This window comes from Verticillium alfalfae, genomic scaffold, assembly GCF_000150825.1.
Source record: "Verticillium alfalfae VaMs.102 supercont1.2 genomic scaffold, whole genome shotgun sequence".
Classification (NCBI taxonomy): Eukaryota; Fungi; Ascomycota; class Sordariomycetes; order Glomerellales; family Plectosphaerellaceae; genus Verticillium; species Verticillium alfalfae.
The window spans coordinates 3,052,180-3,075,751 of record NW_003315037.1 but is presented as its reverse complement, the minus strand read 5'-3'; the positions used below and the strand labels follow the sequence as shown (position 1 = coordinate 3,075,751).

Below are 23,572 nucleotides of genomic sequence, written 5' to 3'. Positions count from 1 at the left end.
CAACTGGAAAACCAACGCATCGAACCTTCGACAGACAAATGACAAAACTCCCTGCGCTGCAAATGGCTGTGGTCCGGCCTTTGGACGAGCGCCAATTGGACAAACCAGAAACCATCCTCCACGGTTGGGTGCCCACTCGCGTGCTTTCGTGCTCCTGCACAGCCTCAATGCCTCCCCTCTCATGCAGTCCCCCCTCTCAAGGATTGGGGGTCAAACGGGTTTGCTGTGGTCCTTGTCCCAGCGCTTTTGGCCGTCTACTCGACCCTTCATTGGATACTGCGTCTGGAAGGGAGGGAACTTCAGGAAACCGTTCCAACAGATGCTGCAGTATCACATCACCATGGCGCCCTCTGTCCCCCCCTCTTTGGTTTACGGCGAAGTTTTCTCCTCGCGAAACATCCGCCAAGGCCCGAATCATTGCTTGATTCCTACATCAGGGGCTTCAATCACGCTTCTCCCCTTGTGGGGAAAGGCCCCTCTCCCTTTCCATGGCCTGGATGATTCCTCGAGCACACGACTCGCCCACGTCCAGTGATCGACTAGGTATTCGACCCGTCTAGAAACTTTTAGCAGGCCTGCACAGCCCCCCTTGTGCCTCTTCCCTGTACCTTTTTGCCCATCCACCCGCTTGTTCGCACACCCCCCGAAACCGAGCAGACGATGAGACCAGACCAGTACTGTCACAGCGCTGAGCTCTTCATCGACGTTCGACAGGGCCCTTCCTGGACGTACCCCCGAGACCTTCATTCAATTACCGCCCCGTTGCCCCCCTCGCTGCCTCCAATCTGGTTCTGGCATCTGCAATTTCTTAATCGCTGAGACAAGGAAGCGTTCTCCGAAAGCTGCACTGCCCTCCACATGTACCATACCAGACCTTGGACAGTTGCACCGAGCTCCAGCTCACCCGTCGCCTGTGACTACCGACCCAGCAGTAGCTTTCTCTCACCTTCTTCTACTCTTCAAGTTTGCCCTGTGTCCATTGCCGACGCCGAATCTAAGCCTGTCCGCCTGAAATTACACGCCCCCCGAGGACCGCCAACCTTGGGACCCCACGAGGCGCAGTTACCTGTTTGACGAAACTCCTTGAGGCAAATCGCCCTCCCAAGCGCGTCACTACTTGTCGCCTACCAGCTTGCCTACCTTTGCCCACCTGCGGTCGGGCGAAACCTTTAGGCCTCCCAAGCACTGCCCGGCTCCAAGGGTGGCGTCTGTCTTTCTTCAATATATTACCCACAACCTCTTACGCCAAGCGACATCTTGTGCAACCCCAACTTCTCCAGTCACATTCAACTGCAAGGGACTTACCATCGGTGCACCTGCCACATAGCATCGCTCCCTCCTGCTTCACAACCTTTCATCCTCATTCTCACATACACCATGGCGTCGTCGTCCAGCAACGGCAACGGCCTCACGCCGCCGGTATTTCAGATTGAGACGGCCAGCCCAAGAGTCTCCGAAGACAGCGATGAAAGTCCTAGGAGGTCCAGCTCACCTTCGCCTCCGCCGCCTCCAGCGGCCGCCACAACCAACAACACCACAGCACAGAGGAATCGCTCGGATAGTCTCGCCATTCCCTCCCTTCACGTCAGCACATCCAGGCCGCGATCGTCTGGCGACGACGACACAATAGCAGCCTCTCCGACGACCTCGACGCATTCCAACCCATTTCTGACCCCCGGCGGTAGCACAATCGCCCCCAGCATACGTTCCAGGAGCGGCAGCATCATTATCGAAGATGTTGAATCCGCCCTTCGCCCGGATCCCGGGTTCTGAAGGCGACTTCCACGTTGCGGACAGCTCGTTCGCCTTCAGCCCTGGCCATCTCAACAAACTTCTCACCAAAGTCTCTCTCGGCTTTCTATGCCCTCGGCGGCGTCAATGGTCTCGCGAAGGGTCTCCAGACCGATCTCAAGTCCGGCTTGAGCATCGACGAAACCACCGTCTCCCGTCGTGTAACTTTCGAGGACGCCACGAATAACAAGTCCCCAGTCTACGTATTGCCTGATGGTGTCAAGGGTCTCGCCCCGTATCAAACTTCTGGCGAGAGCTTCAAGGATCGAATCAGCGCCTACGGCACCAACACCTTGCCCGCCAAGAAGGCCACGCCCTTGTGGAAGTTGGCGTGGCAGACGTACAAGGACCCCATCCTGATCCTGCTGACCGGTGCTGCCATTATTTCGCTGGCGTTGGGCCTGTATGAGACTTTTGGCGTCGAGCATGGGCCCGATGATCCTCCCTCTGTCGACTGGGTCGAGGGCGTTGCCATTTGCGTTGCCATCCTCATCGTCACCCTCGTCGGCTCTTTGAACGACTGGCAGAAGGAAAAGGCATTCGTTAAGCTGAACGCGAAAAAGGACGACCGAGAGGTCAAGGTCATCCGCTCTGGCAAGTCTTTCATGATCAATGTTCACGACGTCATCGTCGGCGACGTCTTGCACCTTGAGCCTGGCGATCTCGTACCTGTCGACGGCATCTTCATCACCGGCCATGATCTCAAGTGCGACGAGTCGTCTGCTACCGGCGAGTCTGATGCTCTCAAGAAGACTCCCGGTGATCAGGCCTTCCACCTGCTGCAGACTGGCAACGCCCCCAAGGATCTCGACCCCTTCATCATCTCCGGCGCCAAGGTTCTTGAGGGTATGGGTACCTTCGTGGTCACCTCCGTCGGCACCAATTCGAGCTTCGGCAAGATCATGATGTCTGTCCGCACTGAGATGGACGCGACACCCCTGCAGAAGAAGCTGGAGCGTCTCGCCATGGCCATTGCTAAGCTTGGTTTCGCCTCGGCCGCCCTCCTGTTCTTTGTCCTGCTCTTCCGCTTCGTCGCCCAGCTCGATACAGACACCCGCACCGCTGCCGACAAGGGCTCTGCCTTCATGGATATCTTGATTGTCGCCATTACGATCATCGTCGTCGCCGTCCCCGAAGGTCTACCTCTTGCTGTTACCCTCGCCCTCGCTTTCGCAACCACCCGCCTCCTCAAGGAGAAGAACCTTGTCCGCGTCCTTCGCGCTTGCGAGACGATGGGTAACGCGACCACGATCTGTTCCGACAAGACGGGTACTTTGACCACGAACAAGATGACTGTTGTTGCCGGCGCCTTTGGTTCTGCCAATTTCTCCAAGTCGGAGTCTGACGAGAGCACTGGCGTTGTCAGGTTCGCTAGCTCGCTGCCTGCTGCTACCAAGGAGCTTATTGTTCAGTCCATCGCCATCAACTCGACCGCCTTTGAGGGTGAGGAAGATGGTGAGGCTACTTTCATCGGATCCAAGACGGAGACGGCAATGCTGCACTTCGCTCGCAACCACATGGGCATGCAGTCACTTGCAGAGACCCGAGCCAACGAGACTGTTGCGCAAATGATGCCTTTCGACTCGAGCAAGAAGTGCATGGGTGCTGTTGTCAAGCTGCCTGGCAACGGAGGTTACCGACTTCTCGTCAAGGGTGCTTCTGAGATTCTGCTCGACTACTGCGATTCGACCGTCGACATCAACTCTCTGGCAATCAGCTCGATGACTGAGGGCGACCGCGATCATCTTCGTGCCACTATTACCACCTACGCCAAGAAGTCTCTCCGTACTATCGCTATGGTCTACTACGACTTCCCGCAGTGGCCTCCCTCGCATGTTGAGTCAAAGGATGGCCATGCCGATCTTGCTGCTGTTCTTAAGAACCTCGTCTTCCTTGGTGTCGTTGGTATCCAGGATCCTGTCCGCCCCGGCGTCCCAGAGGCTGTTCGCAAGGCTGCCGGTGCTGGCGTTACGACTAGGATGGTGACGGGAGACAACGCTGTGACTGCCCAGGCTATCGCTACCGAGTGCGGCATCTACACCGAGGGCGGCCTGATTCTCGAAGGCCCTGTGTTCAGGACCCTTACCGAGGAGCAGTTCGCCGAGCAGCTTCCCCGCCTTCAGGTCCTGGCTCGCTCTTCGCCCGAGGACAAGCGTATCCTGGTGACTCGACTCAAGGCCATGGGCGACACTGTGGCTGTCACTGGCGATGGTACCAACGATGCGCCCGCACTCAAGGCTGCCGACGTTGGCTTTTCTATGGGCATCAGCGGAACCGAGGTGGCCAAGGAAGCTTCGGCCATTGTTCTCATGGACGACAACTTCACTTCCATCCTGACGGCTCTCAAGTGGGGACGTGCAGTCAACGACGCCGTCCAGAAATTCCTCCAGGTATGTTTAGCGCCCTGTGAGCGTGCGTTGGCTTGTTCTAACAGATGTAGTTCCAAATCACGGTCAACATCACAGCCGTCCTTCTGGCATTCATCAGTGCTGTGTCGCACCCCGAGATGAAGTCAGTTCTCACTGCTGTGCAACTCCTTTGGGTCAACCTCATCATGGACACATTTGCTGCCCTCGCTCTTGCCACCGACCCTCCCACCGAGAAGATCCTCGATCGCAAGCCGCAGGGCAAGAAGGCTCCTCTCATCACCCTCAACATGTGGAAGATGATCATCGGCCAGGCCATCTTCCAGCTCACGGCGACCTTGATCTTGCACTTTGCTGGCGCCCGCATCCTCGGATACGATACTAGCGACGCGCAGAAGCAGCTTGAGCTTGACACTATGATCTTCAACACGTTTGTCTGGATGCAAATCTTCAACGAGTTCAACAACCGTCGTCTTGACAACAAGCTCAATATCTTCGAAGGCATTCAGCGCAATCCCTTCTTCATCGGCATCAACTGCATCATGGTCGGCGCTCAGGTCGCCATCATTTTTGTCGGCAAGGAGGCTTTCAGCATCTCTCCCGACCCCATCGACGGTGTCCAGTGGGCCATTTGTGTCGTGCTCGCCATGCTATCCCTGCCCATGGCTGTCCTTATCCGCTTCTTCCCAGATGCGTGGTTCGGCGCCATTGCTCACAGGGTCGGTGTGCCCGTTCTCTTCATCTATCGCCCCGTAGCCAGGGTCTCGTCTCGCTTCTTCGGAGCCATCGGCGGCGGTTTCAAGAAGGTCTGGCGCATGGTCTTCAAGAAGAAGGCCGAAGATGAGGAGGAAGAGAAGTCCGGCAAGGGCGCTTCTGCGAATGAGTCGCCTGTTGTCGCTCCTGCTATCGTCATTTCCCCCGACGAGGCCACCAAGGAGAGGGATGTTGAGAAGGGTCAGTAAGCTCTGGTCCTCACCTGCCTTACATCGGAAAGGCTTTTCCTGATCGATTGCGTTGTCTGTTTTCATTTTCATTCTCATTTTCATTAGTGTGGCGTTTCAGAGATGGTACGATACCCCGTCATTCATTACAGAGCATGAGACCGGCGTCCGGGCATTGTGGAGTGACAATGACCCTCGATTACAGTTTTGTATGATTAGAATCAGCATGATTTTGCGCGAGCGAGAAGATGAAGAGATGAGTACCAAACAAAAACAGTTGAATAAACCCGCAAGATTTGCGCCAACAGTCCAACAGTGACGTGACATCTACTTCTCTGGCAGACTTGGAAGGCCTTGCTTCACGATGTTGGCCAAGCATTGTGCTAGAGTAATGACTGGGTTACATGCATGGCAATACGCATTCGCAGGGTCGAATGTCCGAGTGCAAGACTTCTCCCACTGCCTGTTTCCGCATTGTCACTGGTAGAAGGTTCTGGGGCTCCTCGTAGGACACTCACGCAGCGCGTCTGACAAGCTGTGATAGCCCTGGTGCTACTGCAGGAAAAGCTGCAGTTTCCACGTCTGTAAGGACCTCAGCCGGTAAAGCGTGCTAAGATGATGAACGGTAAGGGTATTCCTTGTCCCGGCACCTGGACGTCATGGCTGGGGAAGTTCACTATTCCTCAGGAGGTTGTTCCTCCTGGGACCCATGAGTTTTAGTGAGTGCCGTGACAGGTCCTTCGATTTCTTACGTTTAGAGAGGCGAGGTATCTGAAGCGAGAGAAAGCGTAGAAGCGAATCGTGTTGGACAACGCAGAAAATTTGAGAGTGTTGAACCTGGATTGCAGCGGCTTGATATGTTTGTCGAGGTCAGACATTTCGTGTTCATGACGGAAGCATGTTCCCTCTCCGAGGCATCTTATCGTAGCTTCAGACCACCCATGCTCAGTCGGAACCGCGACAGGCACCTGTCATGTTGATCACCTTACTAACTACTCGGCAGCTTTATCTATCACATCCGAGACGCAATTACATAAGTTGTCTTGCAATGATACCGGAGCCGGCAAGAGCCTCAGTCGAGCGTCAAGCACCCGACAGTCTGCTCCTACCACTGTTGTCGAATACCATGTAACATTGCATCACTTTGTCCTACAAGATCGGGTTTCGTGGTCTTCGGCACTGCAATTCTGCAAAAGCGCGGGCTAAGGATTTGGTGGCAATCGATTGGAGTCGCAAGACTGGGTATTTCTAGTTTTTAACACTCCGAAGACCGTCTGTTCATCCCTCACCCAGAAATGGAATCTATTATTGGCGCCATCCTAGTCGCTGCAGAATGGTTCGGCTCGCTTCGTGCTTGACCTCGACATCCATGTCACGGATGGCATCCAGCACTCGCAGGTGTTCCTTCTTGAGGTCCTCAAAGTCGCGCTGCAGCTGCTCGTGCCAGGGGTACAGAACGAAGACCTGGAAACCGAGTGCCGACGAAGCCACGGCGAAGTTGGTCAGGGAGACGAGTCGCGTGATCCACATTGCGAAGTCGGGAATCGGTCTTCGTAAGCCTGTGTCGGTTGGGTAATGGTGCCGTCAAGTTGTCGTCAAGCTCTGATGCTGCCCAGCCTCATCAGCTAGAGCCCCTCCCAAGCCAGCGGACGCACCAGGTCTGCCTACCTGTCGCAATTCTTGTTTTGTGTACTCGCTGTGATGCTGCCCGTGGGAAGAGGAGTGATGGTCGCTCGGGATCTCGTTGGTCACACGTTGCAGCGCGGTACGATGCTTTGCCAATTCCTCTCCCCACGGAGTTTGACAGACCGACCAGACCGACTCACTCGACGCTCGGGGGTCACCGCCGTTCTTATGCTCCCTTTCGTCGGTCGGGCGGATATGCCTCGGTGATGTGACGGGGTTGCCGCTCGTGCCAACCTGGGATGCGTCAAAAGTGGCGTGATCTGTGGCCTTTTCTTTGGCTGGAGTGGAGACGTTGGACTCCTTTCAGGTCAAGCCCAGACGCGGCGGATGGGTGTCACATGGCAGCTTAAACCATCAGTCTCAGGAACATAGCGGGTAAAAGCGCCAGGATGCCGGCCTGCCGGTGGTCACTGTCCGGGTTGTCTTCGTGTTGTCCGTGGGTGACGGGCTGACACCGGGCATGTGTGTGCGCTAACACTTAGCTCCACTGTGCCATCGAAGATCGATTGTCTGGGTCAATCGCTCGCTTGCAGTAGATTGGTTTGAACCGATTGATGCAACTGCCACTTGTTGCTTCATCTCTGATGTACTGTCTTGTATAAGTGGGTGGGTGGTAAACACAGGATCGAATCAGCTGGCGAATGAGCTGTCACAGGTCAGAGGACGAACGCACTTCACGTGGAGTTCATGACATGAAGAATTCGGGACTACAGCGATGTCAAGGCCGGGTTGTATACCTAAACAAAAGCATCCCGACATGTGTTACCAGACATGAATGAGCATCAAAACCTCGAAGCATGAAAACTCCCCCCCTTTTTCTTTTCTGCGAAAAGAAAACAACCAAAACAGGTTCTTCCTAACTTATCTCATGACGTTCTGTGCAAGCCTTTACTGTTATGCATTTTCTTTTCAGCTCCGCCTCCAAATTCGCGGCTTCTGACAGCATCTACAGCATCGACAAACTAGACATACCTTGCTTTCACCTTGATTACCTTGATCCTCTCCCATTCTTTTCTTCCCCTTTTTGCGTTCAAACAGTACCCGGACTTGGCTGGTTTCATCGGCTTCGTCACTTGTTTAACTATCTTCTATGCGTGCAAAGGCAATGCTCTGCAAGATGCACTCAGAATCTTTCGGTCCGATAATTCTGCCTTCAGATTGCCGCGCTGCCAGCAGCCCGGGTTAATCTTTGCTTCTACATTGCTCTCGATAACTGTGCCTCAAGCCAGTTTGTATTCGTGATCTTTCACTCGACTTCTCTTAGCTCCAGCTCTAGATCTTGGATAAGATTACTGACAACGTGACTCGTTACAAGTAGTCCCTGAGATAGCCTCGAAGTGCTGATAATCGCCAGGTTTTGAGTGATGCCGGGTGCTGTTATGCGGGTATTCGAGTCACTTTTCAATCCAGAGACGTAGTAGACAGCACTCTCTGTGCAAGTCACCAAGACCTCATCGGCGCCCACGGCGCTTGTTCGTGTTTACGCTGCAGTGGCCCAACCAGGTGAATACACGGTGAGGGAGGGAATGCAAAATACCATTGGTGCGATGCATGTCACTGCATGTCTTGGCTGATGAGCCGCCTCGCACAGGACGCTAAATCCATCTTTGGAGTCTAGCAAATCGTTCCGTGCTTCAAAAATGCCTACACTGATGACACTAAGGCACGTCGGTTGTTGAAATGTATCTCATCCTGGATTCGTTCTCATGAAAGCGAAATGGTGATCGCGTGGAACATGGGGACGCGCACAGCAAAATGGCTCGTGTCAGCAAGTATTCCCAGGCGTTGGCGGGACCACTATCGTTGATGGAATTCGGGCCTGAATAATGCCGTGCTGACGCGGCAATGCGATCAAGGCTGACTCCGGTGCGTCTGCAGTGGACGGTCATACCCAGCGCTTCTACAAACATTCACAATCTCAACAAAGAACCATGGCGCCCTCGCAAGTCCCAGCATACATACTCGGCGTTGCCTGCATCGGCCGTGGACTCATGGCAATTGCGAAGCCCACAGAAGAATACGCTCATGTTGGCCTGCCACTTGAGCTTGCAGACGCAACGCCCTCGCTCTCGCGCGACACGTCAATCGGCACCGCATCACCATTGATGCTGTTCAAGGGCATCCGCGAAGTCAGCTATGGACTGACGCTGGCAGGACTACAGTGGCAAGACAACCACAATGCGGTCACGACATTTGCTGCTATCTTGTCGGCGGTGAGACTCGGTGATGGACTGGTGGTGTGGATGTGCGGGGGAGGCGCTCTTCGCCATAGGGCTTGGGGTCATTGGATCACCTCTGGTGGACTCCTGGGCTGGGTTCTGTGGAGGTTGAGGGGCTGACGAGAGGAAATGCATACAAAAGAGATTCGCTGGCGCCGCGCCCCTCGATCTACGGCATCCACACCATTCCGGCCGGCGGATCTTGGATGTAGACAAGGTTCTCACGCCGACCTACAGGCCTCAGATTTTCGGCCACATCAGCTCTCTTCTTATGGTTCATCATATGCACATGAGATTGATGTCATGAGCCTCAATTGCATGCGGTAGCTGGCGGCAAGATGATCTTTCTTGGTCAAACCTAACTCCGAGAGCTTACGCCGAGAGCTTGCGGTAACGGAGACTAAAATTAAATTCTCCTCCATCATCAAACGCGCCCTTCGTCGACATGCGCCCTATTGAGTCACAATCCGGCGGTAGGAGGGGGCTTTGTTCAAGCGTCCAACAAACTATCAAATAAAGCCATTTTCTCTGCAGTGATGGAATCGAGCCGATTTTACGACAGCGCATTTCTCGACCATCGACAGAATGTCTGCAACAGCGACAACGGCAGCAACTGAATATGCACTGGAGGATCTCCGGTCCAGTGCTCTCGACGGCCAGAGCCGGTGGTCCACTCTGCGCCAAACCCGGGCTGGCCGACTAGAAGATACGGCGAGGCTGACCGACCCCGACCCAGCACTCGAAGCGTCGCGCCTGGCCGACAGCACCGTTCCCGACGGCGGCTACGGCTGGGTCATTGTCATGGCCTGCGCAGTCGTGGCCTTCTGGAACATCGGCATCAGCTACTGCTGGGGCGTGTACCAAGGCGCCTTGGTGGAACGGGGCGTCGGGTCGCCACTGGTCCTCTCCTTCTGCGGCTCGCTGTCGCCGGCGCTGATGTCGGTCGTCGCCCTGTTCGCTGCATGGGCCATGCGGTCGCTGGGAACGAGGAAGATGGCGCTCGCAGGCGTCGTAATGAATTCAATGTCTCAGATCGGCGCCGGCTTCGTTGCTGACAGCGCCGTCGGCCTCTTCTTCCTGCCGGGCATTCTGCTCGGCATAGGCATGAGTGCGGGCTTCATGGCCATCTCGCTAGCGCCAGCGCAGTACTTCAAGAGGAAGCGCGGCCTGGCCAACGGCATTGTGTACGCGGGCGGCGGTCTCGGTGGCGCCGTCATGAGCATTGCCTCCAATGCCATGATTGAGCAGTACGGGGTCAAATGGGCGTTCCGCATCACCGGTATCGCGCTCGCCGTCACGGGTCTTCCGGCCGCATGGCTCATTGTTGAGCGGACCCCTATTCAGGCCACCGGACTCGTCGACTGGACGCTCTTCCGGCAGCCCAACTTCGGCATCCTGTTCTTGGTGGGCTTGGTGGGCGTGTTCCCCTTATTCGTGCCTCCCTTCTTCATCCCCCTCTACGGACGGTCCATGGGCCTGAGCAGCTCGACAGGTGCCGCGGTCCTGGCGGGCTTCAACTTCTCGTCGGCCATCGGGCGCATCCTCAGCGGCTACCTATGCGACATTCTAGGGTCACTCAACACGCTCTCGATGTTCCTCGTCATTAACGCGCTGAGCATGATCGCGCTGTGGCCGGCATCCACCAGCCTTGCGCCACTGGTGGTGTTTGCCATTATCAACGGACTCACGAATGGCGGTGTGTTTGCAACGATGCCGACGGTAGTGGGCAACGTATTTGGGTCTGCTCGCGTGTCTACGGCCATGGGCATGATCGTCACGGGATGGGTGTTTGGATATCTTTTTGTGGGTGTTTACCAAGTCTACACGGAGCTTCCATTGATTGACCATGAATAGGGCGCACCCATTGCTGGCTCCTTACTCGAAGCATACGGTGGTACAGAGGTCGGCTTGCACGCGTACAGACCAGCCATGTTCTATGCGGGCTCGGTGACTCTGATAGCAACGGCTTTGGCAGCACTGATGCGGGCGAGAATCAACAAGAAGCCGCTGGCCAAAGTGTGAGGTGAGATTCGGTAAGAGTGTGGCTGCTGCATCATTCAGGCGCTTCTCGTCGGAGACGCCAGGGCAATGATGGCGGATGAGAAGAAAAGGCTCCAACTTGCTAGCAGCGCTGCGGGAGCCAGGAGATTCCGAGGGGTGGCTAGCCACGCCACAGATGGATTGCGCACAAAAGCGAGTTTGATAGCTTGGAGAAAATTGACACTATGGCTTTGACCTGGTGAGATGATCGAGATTTCAAGCCGGCTGAAATACCAAGGCGGGCTGGAATACCGAAGCAGGCAATGCGTACCGCTCGAAGAGGAGCACTGGGTTGCCACGCCGAGTGACTTTAGACTCTTACGAAGCTTGCCAAGTATCGCTCGAACTCTACCCATGAAAAACGCCTCCACAGCGACATGATCATATCTACCAATCTATCCGTCTTTCAAGCCCTGCGTCTTTCATAAGTATCCCCACTCAGTTCCGCTGGTGAGCCTTGCCATTCTGCGGAAACGACGGTTGTGCCCTGGAGTTCAGAACCGCCAGTCTCCTGATCAGGCGACAATGACTTTTGTGCTTGTGTGAAGCTGCTCACTAGAGCACCAAGCTCGGCGCGAGGTACATTCTGGCCGCTGCCGTCGAGCTCTGGCTTGGGGTGATCACTGGGAGGCGCAATGACAGCCATCCCAGCATCGTGCGCCCTCCTGCGTCGCCGCACAAACCAGACGACAGCCCCAATGATGGCAGCAAGGCCAACAACGCCCCCAACGGCAGCGCCAGCAATGACTCCTGGGCCAAATGCTGAATCGCTCTCACTTTGGTCATCGTTTACGGAATTACCCCCCGTCTGCCTCGCGCCATCCGCCCCAGCTCCTCCGCCTTCCGAGGCTGTAGGGTATAGTTGGGTGGCCGTATCAGTGACCAGAGCAACAACTTTGTTCTCGGCGGCGCTGCAGTAGTAGTTCAGTACATCGATGGCTGAATATACGGGCTCCTTGTTTGTGAAGCCGCAGTTGCTTCCTGCGCGTGCTGTCATGCTCTCATAGACCTTGTGGAGCATTCCCTCCTTGATGCACACACACGAGGCAATGGCTTGTGGGCCTGCAGCACAGTTCCAACTTGTTTGCTGCAGCTATCGTCAGACTTGCTCTCTCGGTCTTTATGGAGCGCCATTGCCGAGACTCACGTCAATAACAGCGCTTGAAACAGCCTCTCTGGCGCACTCGGGAAGAGAAGAGTATTGGGATAAGGCTGTGATGTGATATGTCACTGCAGCGAGTTAGTCCCTGTAAGCTGCGCTTTTCATCAACTTTCTCGCTCATGTACGTACTATCTCCTGGCGGCATGGCGACCGCCGCAAAGGCTGTGGTACCTTTATTCATGGCACAGTACTCTGAGTACACTTGGTCGGCCAATTCGAAATCTTCTCTGTTGTCGCATCGATCGAGGATTCTGCTTGTCAGGTTCGAGCGAACCAGGTCAACGACGTCGCTCTTGCTACACACGCAAGGCGCATACAGGCTAGCACTTCGGGGGCAGTGCGACGAAGCCTACAGCTCCGTCAGGTCTCTGATTCGGGTCCGTTGCCGTGGGGAAACTTTACCGAGAACATGACGACCCATGATATCCCAGAATATACACATGGTGGCAGGAAGCTCATTTTGTCGATGTCGGTAATGAACTGCGTCACAGTACCCATCGTCGGTGTTGGAAGTGTCACTGCCTCGCCCGGATTGCAGAACTTCCTCATTACCTCAGAGGCACTCCATAGATCATCCGTGGCGCTCTGGCCACAGCGGCTTTGTACAGCTTCAGACACATTCTTTGCGACCTGGCTTGAGACGTCGCTCTGCGAGCAGATGCAAGATTGCAATTCAGGGTCGGCGGTGCCACATCCAATGGGCAGTGGACGCGGTGAGGGTATTGACCTTGTTCGCAATGGCGGAGGAGGCACACGGGGCCAGGAGGCTAAAGATCGAGAGATCGGTTACATGCTGTGTAACCTGGGCGCAGGTTATCCGAGAGAGTAGCATAAACAAGACGAGGTCTCGCATGGTGATGATGGCTAGCGACAACGAAAGCGGTTGACCATAAATGGAAAGCGCAGAGAAGTTCGACACGAGGGCTATACACAGACAGGTAACAGAATCTGGCTGGGAAAACCTCGCCACATTTGAAAAGTACACGCCATTGTATTCCCATGTCTTACTCCTGACCCATGATGGAAACTCAGGAGAATTCGGCGTAATTAGACCCGTGCTGACAACCTTCCTCAGCAAATCAGAACCTGGAGGTTGTCAGGAGGTATGGCCGTCCCCGACTCAGCCGCACTTGTGGGTGCCGGACAGCCTCAAGAACAGCCAGTCTGTATTGGTCTCGCGTGCGAACATGTAGCATTTCAATTGTGCAGAATCGACAACAGAAGCAAGTGACGGAGGTCGTTCACGACGTGAACGAGGCGCATCGTACCAGCTTTCTCAAGCCCACGCATTGAACTCACTGTTCATATGGGGTCTCAAGTCAGCTATGCCAGTGCCCGTGGCAAAAAAGAAAGGCAACGTTGATGTGGAAAATGCTGATGACGGTATTCGAGCATTCTTTTAGTGGTGTCTTGCGCTGAGAATGGGTATGACTTTGTCCTCTTGGGCTGGGGCGACTGGCCAAAGGCTGTTGCGCTTCCGACGCTATCCTGGTATGAGGTGTCGGCGACGGGACAGAATGACCAAGATGAAGAAAAGTGACGAAAGTAAGGTAAGGCAAGTAGTTGATCAAACCCCGACTACCTTGCTTGCTTACCACTCTGATATGGCTGCCGACTTCGGTGACCGATCTGGGTCTTTTACCACTCAAGTCTCCTAGTCCCGCGTCACATGTATCTTGTCAAGACTGTGTGCCTCGCGCTATCTGCCAATGTATTCCCTCCGCTGGCGGATAGCAGGATTATCGACAACCATCTGCCAGCCAAAACAAGGTGCTTGAGTGAGCTAATAATTTGCGTGCAGGCAGCTTTACCAAGTCCGAAGAGCTCTGAAGTGTTTGCCACATCTTGACAGTGTAAAGCTCACCGCGTGCATCAATTTTGTACGCTCGATGCTGTGACGATAGCAAAACGCATGATGAACTCGATGGTATGGGTCGAAAATGTCGCGAGAAAGTCTTTACCGAAGCAAACAAGGGGATTTGAATCAGGCTTCGCTCTGACTGGCCGATAAGATCAGTTCCTCGATTTGCACACTTAAGTAGTGCATCCTGTGTAAAGCAAGCAAACCAATCTGGCATTTTCAAAACTGCACGCGGCGGGCTACCTATAGGATCTCAGGCGTTCACCAGTCGAATGAAAAGATTGCAAGGCGTGACACGGGAGAGCAGCCCCGAACAGCAAGAGGGAGCACACATGAATGACTCGGCGGTGAAAGCGGAGCCCGATGCCGGTGATATGTCTCGAAAGGCTGGGCAACGCACTTGTAGGATGATCTGCTCGCAAATTTGATCAAGTTGCATGCGCCAGGGCCGTGATGGAAATGCCACCATTCAGCGGGAGGCAGGGTAGTGAGGGGCTCGCCCGGCGGGTCGGATAAAGACAAGAAGGTTCGCATCGGGCGTCGACAGTGTCCGTTGGATGATCGGAAACGGACCTTGACTACTATCGCATATGCAGCTTTTAGAGTGCAAGAGGGGTATTTCCCTTGTCGGGCATCATTGTTGGTAGTGTTCGGCATATTCAACAGCAGGGGGAGACTAAGACCTTGCGGCATTGGTGTTTGGGGCTGGGAACCCTTGACGCCAGAGCTACTGTTTGGAGCTGAGCCTGGTCAGTCGACTGCAAAAACAACCCTAACCCTGTACAATCATGATGGAAATTGCCCAGATCGTGTGGCTGTGGATTTACAGTCGCTACCTTTTGATGATTTCCTGGAACCAGCATTTCACACTATTTCTTTATCATACAAAAAAGACAACAGGAAACAATTCCTGCTGAGGGATATTGCAATTTCGCAACTAACAGTACACAAAGCTGTAGCTAGTACCGCTTCTCTGTCGATCAGATGATACTGGCTGGTGCTGCCTTCGCTGTTTGATTTAGTTTCTGAACGGCCAAATCTTCCCGAAAAGGAATACACATGGCTTCTATATAACTTTGACATTTCAACGGTGCCATCTAGCTTGGTTTCTCCTGTAATAGCATTCACCTCGTGGTAATAGTCCGTGAAAAAATCACAGACTTAAGATGCCGACTTTGCCGACTAAGTTGTGAGCCACATAGTACTGACAGCCTCACCTGCAGTAGCAGGCGATCGATGGCACTCAACCACATGTGACTTCAGCTGAATACGACATCTCCTAGGGAAAGTCAGGGGTGTTATAAAGGATAGGTCCGCACCAAGCCGTCGGGATCGCAGAGTGCAAGTTCGCTTCCCCGTGTGAAACCCTTGAGATCAGCTCTCTGCATGCGACCACAAACCATGCGATCGGGGAGCCCACGAGGTTGCTTTCTCGGTTGTCTTAAACAACCAATCGCGGTCTGTTCGCCCAACGCCCGAGAGAAGTCTACGGTGGGTGAGCTTTGTCACTCACATTGTTTGGGCTTTCAGTCAACGATGTTATCTTCAGTCTCTATTCGCAAAAGTGAACCATACAGTCCAGTGAAAGATTTGTGACGTCTCCCGCTTGCTCCAGGATATCTCGTTTGTAAAGTACCCCTGGTTTGTTGTGGCGCCACCAAGTCACCCTGGGTTCGGCAGTTAAGCCGCTAACCGACCACCACCAACGGAATGAGAGGACTAGACAGAGCCCCATGTATCACACACCCAAACAAACAATAACCTTGAGGCCAGGCCAGCAACGGTTAACGCCAACCTGATATCATCAGAGCAACCAAACGAACCAAACACCACCTTGGCTCAGACCAAGCAGGACCCGTCGAGCTACTAAGGCCTTGCAGGGACCAGCCCACTCAGGATCGGAGATATCTTGCATGAAACTTCCACCAATGGCTCTCGATAACCTTTGACGGATCTTCCCCCACGACCTTAATGTACCGCGACCAGGGCCATCGCCGAGCTACCCCGACCTCCCCCAAGCTTCCCCAGAGCCTTCCCCGCATCCAATCGGCATCTGCATCGCTTTTCCGGCGGGGAGAGCTTTCATGAAGCTCCCTGATGAGAGCTTCAAGGCCTCCTCGCAGCCTTCTCTACCGTACCCGCAAAGGACGCGGAGACGCGTTGGTTACATGCCGCCCCGCACTCGCATGACCCAAACCACGATGATAGCCCGAGTAGCAATGGAACCGCTGCCCCCCTGTCCCGACAGTCCGTCTTGGAAACCCCGTATCTCAAGCGGAATACCCACTGAACCCTCCACCAGAATGAGGGGAATCCATGCCTGCGGTTCACCAGAATCATAAAGAGCCTGGGAGTCAAGGGTATAAAAGTGCTCAAGCTCCTCGCCCACACCATGAAGCTTGGTGGTATGGTGTCATCGCAGTTCTGAGGCAGAAGACCATCGCCCGATCACACACACTGCTGCCATGCGCTTCTCACAGGTCCTGTCTTTCGTTGCCGTCGCAGCCACGGCTGCCGTCGAGGCCGTCTCTCTACCGCCAGGCGTTCCGAGAAATGTGCTCGAGTTCCGCGACAAGCACCCCTACAAGAATCCTAAACCCGGTTGCCGCAAGATCGTCAGGATTCGAGCCTCTGAGGATGATGAAGATGACGTATCAGCCGAGTTCAAGAAGGGTGTCGAAGAGGCCAACAACGGCGGCACCCTCTACCTGCCCGAGGGAGAAACCTTTGTCATTGGCAAGGTTCTGGATCTGACGGGCCTAAGTGACATTCACGTCCGCTTGGACGGCGAGATCAAGGTCGGTTTCATGGGCATAGACATTTGTATTTGGCGGTTGCTGATGGCATGCAGTTCACGAACGATGTCGAGTACTGGCAGAAGAACGCGTGGTACCACCCCTTCCAGCGCTCCATTATGTTCTGTTAGTATATGCCTCTCCCGAAAGGCCTTCTTGCTCAGTGCTGACAACATGAAAGGGAAATGGGGCGGCCACGATATCAAGATCTATGGTGAGGGTGTCATCGAGGGTCAGGGTCAACGTTGGTGGAACGAGTTTGAGGCCGGCACGGGATCGTAAGCAAGCCATTTCCTCTCGTTCTCGACAGATAGCTAACATGTTTCAGCATTCTGGTAAGCCCAGCTGTCTAGATGACAACAGGGTCCTCTTCTTCCCAATACTTACTCTGATAGAACCCCGGCAACAAGTACTATCGACCCATCCTGTTCTATGCTGAGAACACCACCAACCTGGACGTCTCTGGCATCCATCTGAAGGACTCTCCTTGCTGGAATAACTTCATCGTCAGCTGTACGTTGACCCTCTCGATAGATATTGCCAAGGTCTGTCTCACTAACGCGTTTCTTAAGCCAAGAATGTCAGGTATACAGACGTCATCGCCACAGCTCTCTCCAACAATGGCAGCATTATCCCCAAGAACACCGACTTTATGAACACGATGAACACGTCCAGTGTCTCCATCGAGCGCGTTTGGGTCAACATTGACGACGACTGCTTCTCTCCCAAGCCCAACAGTTCCGACCTCTACGTCAACACCATGTACTGCAACGGCACTCACGGACAGGTAAGCTTGGAGCAAAGATTATCCCCAGCGAGACCAGTCAAGCTGACGATTTCTAGTCGATGGGATCTCTCGGTCAGTACAAGGGTGAGGTGTCCAACGTGCATGACGTCCACATTGAAAACGTCTGGATGATGAACGGCGATGTAAGTCCCATTATTCACGACTCAACACAGCAACTATGGAAAAACATACTTACTTTTTCACCAGTACTCTGGCGCCCGTATCAAGATCTGGGCCGGCGCCGACATTGGCACTGGCTACGTCAACAACGTCACCTTCAAGTACGACCAAGCTCTGATCCCCCCCCCAACTCTTGACAAGTCGGTTTCTCACAAGAGGCGCAGGAACTTCTGGGTCGCTCGCATGGACTATGGCATCATCCTCGACTCGTGCTACTTCAACAAGTCCGTCGAGGAGTGCAACAAGTACCCCTCAGGCATGGACATCACGAACATTCGCTTCGAAGAACTTCATCGGCTACACGTCGGGCGTCTACGGCAATGCCGTGGCCCGCCTCTCCTGCTCGACGGCCGACTCGGCCGTCTGCGACAACATCGTCATCAAGGACTTCAACGTCAAGTCGCCGTGCGGGCGGCGAGCCCGTCATCATCTGCGACGGGCATCGGCGACGACCTCGGCCTTCCCCTGCGTGCCCTATAACAGCCCCGAGGCCCAGGCCCGCGCTGGCGGCTAAAGTGCTCGACCCCGATCGCCGAGATTGACACGAGCCCGTGGGAGGGCGGCCAAGATTGAGGACAAGTTTGACGCCTACCACCCGCTGTCGTACTACCCGGATCGAGACGACTGAGGAGGCGAGTTTCGAGGCTTAGAAGAATAAAACATCTAGCTGAACGGGGTTGCGCGAACGAATTACGATTGTGATGGGACTTCATGAACATAATCTTTGACCGGCTTGACGTAGAGATTCCGTAGCAATTGTTTGATGCTTTGGTCAATGATGATTGAAACATGGCGCTGACATCGATATGCCTCTCTCCTCTCGAGGCAGCAGCAATACACAGCAGCGCCGTAATATTGCAGTGTGCAGCTTAAAATCGGATAGCTTGCTGGGTCAAGGCGCGACCAAACGATCCGAGAGCGCCCCAAGCTTCAGTTCTTGCAATGCGGCAGCAATTTGGGCCATCGGAGGGCGAGGGTTGTTTGGAAGTCAATCTCCTCCAGTGCTGTCCTTTCATCAACGGATGGTCCGTTTCGATACTCGCGCGCAACAATTACATAATATCAACACAGAGGGAGAGGTTGTCATGAGACGAGAGTCGAGGGCAGCGGCCTTACAAACACAAGAGATAATATGGACAGTCTTGTCCTAATTCTGCAATTCTTTATCCGCCTTGATACGCCCCACGAGCATCGTCTCGAACAAGTCAATTCGCCGGACCCAGGTATTCGCACCATCGCAAAACAGCTGAGACTAGAATCATCCGGAAAACGCCCCAGTTCAGTCAGTTGTACGCAGATACACAAGATGAGCACACAGACATTCAGGTAGATATCACAAAATACAGGCGCTTTTCCTTCCAGCAAGGCATGCGGTTCCACATCCAGAAGAGCAAGACACAAGCAACGCATGGAACCCCAGGGGTGTGGAAAGAAAACGATGCCCAGCAAGAGCAAACAACACTGGAAAAGCAGAAACTGAGATTTGATCGTGTGACTAGACTAAGCATAAGCAGCCGAGTAAACCAAGCCAAAATCAGCGCAAAGGAGGGCAGAGTGGAGTGGTGTGCAAGGACGGGCATTGCAAACCAAGCCTTCAGTGCGTCGAGTGAGCGTAGAAAGAACTGTCGAGTGCCGCGAAGCTTCGTAATCGTCATACGCGTGAAGACAAAGGAAATCGAGGATGAACTGCTGTGGTCAAATGCCTTGACCAGATCCCAAACTCCGCTTCGCCGAGACGCCAACAGGCTAGACCATGACGGATGTCAGAGGTGAGAAAGCGAAAGCGCAAGAGGCGAAGAAAGCGTGCAAAGTCGGGGGGAAATGCCGATCACGTTTACTGTGCGCACAAGGGTCAGATCGATACAGCCCGAAAGTGATTAGGGTAGACAAACCTGCTGAGGAGGACCGCCGCCAGGAGGGCCCTGAGGAGGACCAGGAGGACCCTGAGGGCCAGGAGGGCCGCCGAAGGGAGGGCCATAGCCAGGGCCACCGGGGCCCGGAGGACCAAAGTAGTGGGGAGGGGGGGGAGCAGGGCGGTAAGGCGTACCGACGCCCGAGTTGTTCTGCGAGCGGCCCCAGCTGAGACGGACGCGAGAGTTACCGATGGGGTATCCTTGCATCTGGTTGATGGCCATCTCAGCGGCGTGGCGGTGGACAAATTGCACAAAGCCGCAGCCCTTGCCAGGAGGGATCTTGACGTAGGTGATCTCACCGAAGCCCTGGAAGAAACTACGAAGCTCATCCTCAGTAACGTAGCCAGAAAGGCCACCAACAAAAACCGTAGTGTTGTTGGGGTCGGTGAACTGGTTCATCTGCTGCTGCTGGAATTGGGGAGCAGCGCCATAGCCCTGGTTGAACTGGGGACCGGGGGGGACACCGTAGAAAGCCTGGGGCTGGTGAGGGTGCATGGCAGGAGGCATCTGGTGGCCCTGCTGAGCGCCGTAGGGACCGTGGTTACTGTAACGTGTCAGCATCGGACCGAAGAAAGGATTTCTTGGAGGCGACCAACCGGTTCTTGGGCGTCGCGGTGGAGATGCGCATAGGTCGGTTACCGCAGTAAACGCCCTGCATCTCGACCAGAGCACGCTGCTGGTCTTGCTCGTCCGTGAAGCGAACGAAGCCGTAGCCACGGCTCTGTCCGGTCACAGCATCGGTCATGATCTTAGCTGACTTGCAGGAGGGGAAGCGAGCCTGGAACAGCGAGACGAGGACGAATTCGTTCACCTCAGGGCCGAGGTCGCCAACGAAGATGGAGAATTCAGGACCGCGGTCATCACTGAAGGCACCAGTCAGCTGGGTACAAGCAGCAGATTGAGTGTGATCATGCTTACCGGCGATCGTTGATACCGCCGCCAGAGGCCCAGTTGAGCTTGAACATACGGGCCGAGTTAGGGACCGGAGTACCGTTGAGGGCAAGAGCCTTGGAGGCAGCATCAGTCGAGTTGAACTCAACGAAGCAGTATCCAGCATTGCTAAGACGAGTCAGTCGGACCTGCACAGAATAAAGCGAGCCTGCAGAACCTCGACCACTGATATCCGATCTCGCAGGAGGCTGATCCGTCCCACGTTAAAGGGGAAAGTTGGGAGAGAGAACATACCCGGAGCTCTTGTCACGGATGACCTTCACATTGACCTGCTCACCAGTGGCAGTGGCAAAGACACCCTTGATAAAGTTCTCGTCCATCCAAGGCTCGAGTTCTCCCATCCTGAAGAGGGAAAGAGGTCAGCAATTATGAGATATACAAGGCATGCAAGCCTTGACTTACCAAAGGGTTGTCTTGTTGCCATCAGGGGAGTTGCCAGGGCCAGTGAGCTCGTTGGCGTTGGGCGGATAACCCATACCGGCAGCAACGGGAGTTCCATAGCCATCTCCGTTTGCGCCGTTGGCACCCGGAGTGCCGTTGTTGTAAGGCTGCATTCCGTCCATTGTTTCCGTCTGGTTGCAGTGAGGATGTAAAAGGGTGTGATGTGCAAGTGAAGCTCGGAAGAACTTCGGAATTTGTTGTGTGGAGGGTTAAGGGTTGAAGGCTGTTGTGGGTAAACTTCGGAAAGAAGTCGGAATTTGTGGGTAGAGAAGCTATTGGTTGATGTTGTCAGCTTGGACTCCAGCTTGTTTGATGGAGACGAGGTAATGGCGAATCATGAAGGAAAAATGAGGACAAAAACAACGGGATAAGCGGCAAGAAGGAACAAGTTGCTCAAGCAAGCGCTTGGTCCTTCTCTGTGAGTATCGTGCTCTTGCCTCATTCACTGGAATGGACTGTTACCTGCACGATATTCTCGGTATCAACGCTTTGCCATGTGAAAAGATGCAAAGCAACGGTGATTTCTTGGCAGCGGAACCTAACAAAGGCGCCCGACAAGGGATACACAGAAAACCCTGTGGGAAAGTTTGATCTCAAAGGTCCTGTCCACCCATGTGGTTGGCCTGGTCGTGACAGGCGAGGAGAGGCGTTGAATGATTTTAGGAAAAGCGTGGAGTGGATTGCGGTTTCTTGCAATCAAGAACATGACCATGACAGCCAATTGGGAATGAGGGGCTCACAAAGAGGACCCTCATGCACTGGATGTATCAAGCGTGTGGACAAAGGATACGGGGGTTAAAAAAAGCCGTGTATGCTTACATAGGACGAGCAGCAGATGGGTATCGACTGGACGAAGAAAGCAAGATCAGAACTCTGTCATCTGCGTAAGCACCCTGTGCCAATGCATCACGCATGCGATTTCAGCTGCAGAAGCCACTTACAAGTCAGAAGCCTTGATCTCAATGTGACGTTAAGTCGGAACTCTTGTATCGTAATCTTTTGACAACATCAGTTAGTTTTGAGCTTCCGACTCATAATGAGCACACGAATTGTGACCGGTCGTGGTCTATTTGTGACCAAACGAACCACACCACACCTTCGGGATCATCAGGTCGGGTCCCTTGGGTATTGTTCGAGCCGAACTCGTTTCGAACTGGATCCATCAAACTGTGAGAAACATACCGTTACACCGTTTCGCAAAACAGAAAACTGATTTGTCAAACCACGAAGGGCAGTCGGATGAAAGAATCGAACACAACGACCTGTATCCTGACCCCGTACTCCGTGAATCGAAAGTAGCAAAGACGAATGTCTTGACGCCGGCACACCCTGGTAAAGTGGAAGTGGATACGCTCCGATAGGTTCGTTCAGTAAAATGCGAAAAGCCGCCGTCGAACAACTCCAAGATGCTCCAAATCGACTTTTGAAAGCTCAGGAATACGCCGAAGACCGGGGGAAACAGCGTTTGTCGAGATGACCGTCAACGGATTGTCGAGTATTCGAGATTGCAAGATGTCGTGACCTGTTTCAATTATTAGCAACTGCAGTAACACAACATAATGAGCCTTCCAGCGTCCCGCCCCATCAGTCAATCATCCCAGTCGCTTGTCCATCCAGGTGTCGAAGCTGTGTTGCTGGGCTCCGAGGGCATGTTGCGAAGAACAGAATCAAATCCCTCTCATGCCTGTGCAGACTTGCTCTCCGTGTCGAGGCAAGTCAGGATTCTCTCCAACATATCGACATTTTCGGTGTTCTATTCGTGATAGGCCTCATTCCTGCCAGTCGATATTGTGAATCCAAGGAGAGGTTGTATCCAGTTTGCGCAAGCAGCAGTGTCGGCGCACTATGCTGTATCCCGACGCGAGAGTATTTGCCGCATGTTGGATTCGAAGAATAGCACAGACGTAATGCAAGCTTGTTGGGTGGTTAGGAGCAAGTTGCCACTCGATGCCTAGGGAAGGCCTTGGGCCGAGAGTTGGTGATAGTCTGCGTTTCGTCCAGCGGGGATACTGGGGACGGCATTCAGTGAGATTGGCGAGACGTCATCACAGAGGTTCAAGCTTTTTCCTCCGGCATGCATGAGAGTCTGCAGTGCGCTGGTTGTTGCGCCTCATTCACGATGACCGTCGTGCAGCAAGCAGTAAGTGCGTCTCAGTGGCGGAAGGTCGTGGGGTCCGGCAGTCGGCAGTCGGAACGCGATCGATCGACATTGACGGGGTAGTCGAAGATCCAGGATCCAAGATGCATGCATGGAGGGGTTTCGTTGAGGAGGGGATCCCTAGACAGTTCGCTATCCGGAGCAGGCAGTGGCGACGCTCACTAGACAGGCTGTCGATTGCAGAGCGAGGCAGCCGCCAAATGCGATTCAGGTGGTTGCCGTTGCGCTGAGGTTTCGATGGACAACCCGGAAGAGCCGACAGCTGGAGTCGGAGGACATGT

At 54.2% G+C, this 23,572-nt stretch overlaps 7 protein-coding genes across 7 annotated transcripts; 4 read left to right on the top strand and 3 right to left on the bottom strand.

Moving 5' to 3' along the window:
• Nucleotides 1-1,377: 1,377 nt before the first annotated feature.
• On the top strand, nt 1,378-5,119 carry VDBG_02412 (plasma membrane calcium-transporting ATPase; the record flags this gene model as incomplete). The annotated part of the gene is made up of 3 exons (XM_003008178.1): nt 1,378-1,681; nt 1,798-4,181; nt 4,232-5,119. 3 exons carry the CDS (start codon nt 1,378-1,380, stop codon nt 5,117-5,119), a joined length of 3,576 nt encoding a protein of 1,191 aa, XP_003008224.1.
• A 1,284-nt stretch (nt 5,120-6,403) lies between these two features.
• Nucleotides 6,404-6,628, bottom strand: VDBG_02411 (conserved hypothetical protein; the record flags this gene model as incomplete). The annotated part of the gene is made up of 1 exon (XM_003008177.1): nt 6,404-6,628. One exon carries the CDS (start codon nt 6,626-6,628, stop codon nt 6,404-6,406), a length of 225 nt encoding a protein of 74 aa, XP_003008223.1.
• Nucleotides 6,629-8,715: 2,087 nt separating this feature from the next.
• On the top strand, nt 8,716-9,123 carry VDBG_02410 (conserved hypothetical protein; the record flags this gene model as incomplete). The annotated part of the gene is made up of 1 exon (XM_003008176.1): nt 8,716-9,123. The coding sequence occupies one exon, from the start codon at nt 8,716-8,718 to the stop codon at nt 9,121-9,123; it is 408 nt and encodes a 135-aa protein (XP_003008222.1).
• A 465-nt stretch (nt 9,124-9,588) lies between these two features.
• VDBG_02409 (conserved hypothetical protein) lies at nt 9,589-11,025 on the top strand (the record flags this gene model as incomplete). The annotated part of the gene is made up of 2 exons (XM_003008175.1): nt 9,589-10,806; nt 10,858-11,025. The coding sequence occupies 2 exons, from the start codon at nt 9,589-9,591 to the stop codon at nt 11,023-11,025; spliced, it is 1,386 nt and encodes a 461-aa protein (XP_003008221.1).
• A 424-nt stretch (nt 11,026-11,449) lies between these two features.
• On the bottom strand, nt 11,450-12,647 carry VDBG_02408 (conserved hypothetical protein; the record flags this gene model as incomplete). The annotated part of the gene is made up of 4 exons (XM_003008174.1): nt 11,450-12,130; nt 12,191-12,273; nt 12,335-12,501; nt 12,559-12,647. The coding sequence occupies 4 exons, from the start codon at nt 12,645-12,647 to the stop codon at nt 11,450-11,452; spliced, it is 1,020 nt and encodes a 339-aa protein (XP_003008220.1).
• A 3,884-nt stretch (nt 12,648-16,531) lies between these two features.
• Nucleotides 16,532-18,308, top strand: VDBG_02407 (exopolygalacturonase; the record flags this gene model as incomplete). The annotated part of the gene is made up of 5 exons (XM_003008173.1): nt 16,532-17,139; nt 17,190-17,208; nt 17,257-17,374; nt 17,434-17,648; nt 17,856-18,308. 5 exons carry the CDS (start codon nt 16,532-16,534, stop codon nt 18,306-18,308), a joined length of 1,413 nt encoding a protein of 470 aa, XP_003008219.1.
• Nucleotides 18,309-18,943: 635 nt separating this feature from the next.
• VDBG_02406 (RNA-binding post-transcriptional regulator csx1) lies at nt 18,944-21,255 on the bottom strand (the record flags this gene model as incomplete). Its single annotated transcript, XM_003008172.1, has 6 exons — nt 18,944-19,574; nt 19,721-20,285; nt 20,338-20,604; nt 20,660-20,800; nt 20,927-21,034; nt 21,095-21,255. 6 exons carry the CDS (start codon nt 21,253-21,255, stop codon nt 19,524-19,526), a joined length of 1,293 nt encoding a protein of 430 aa, XP_003008218.1.
• Between the last annotated feature and the right edge of the window lie 2,317 nt (nt 21,256-23,572).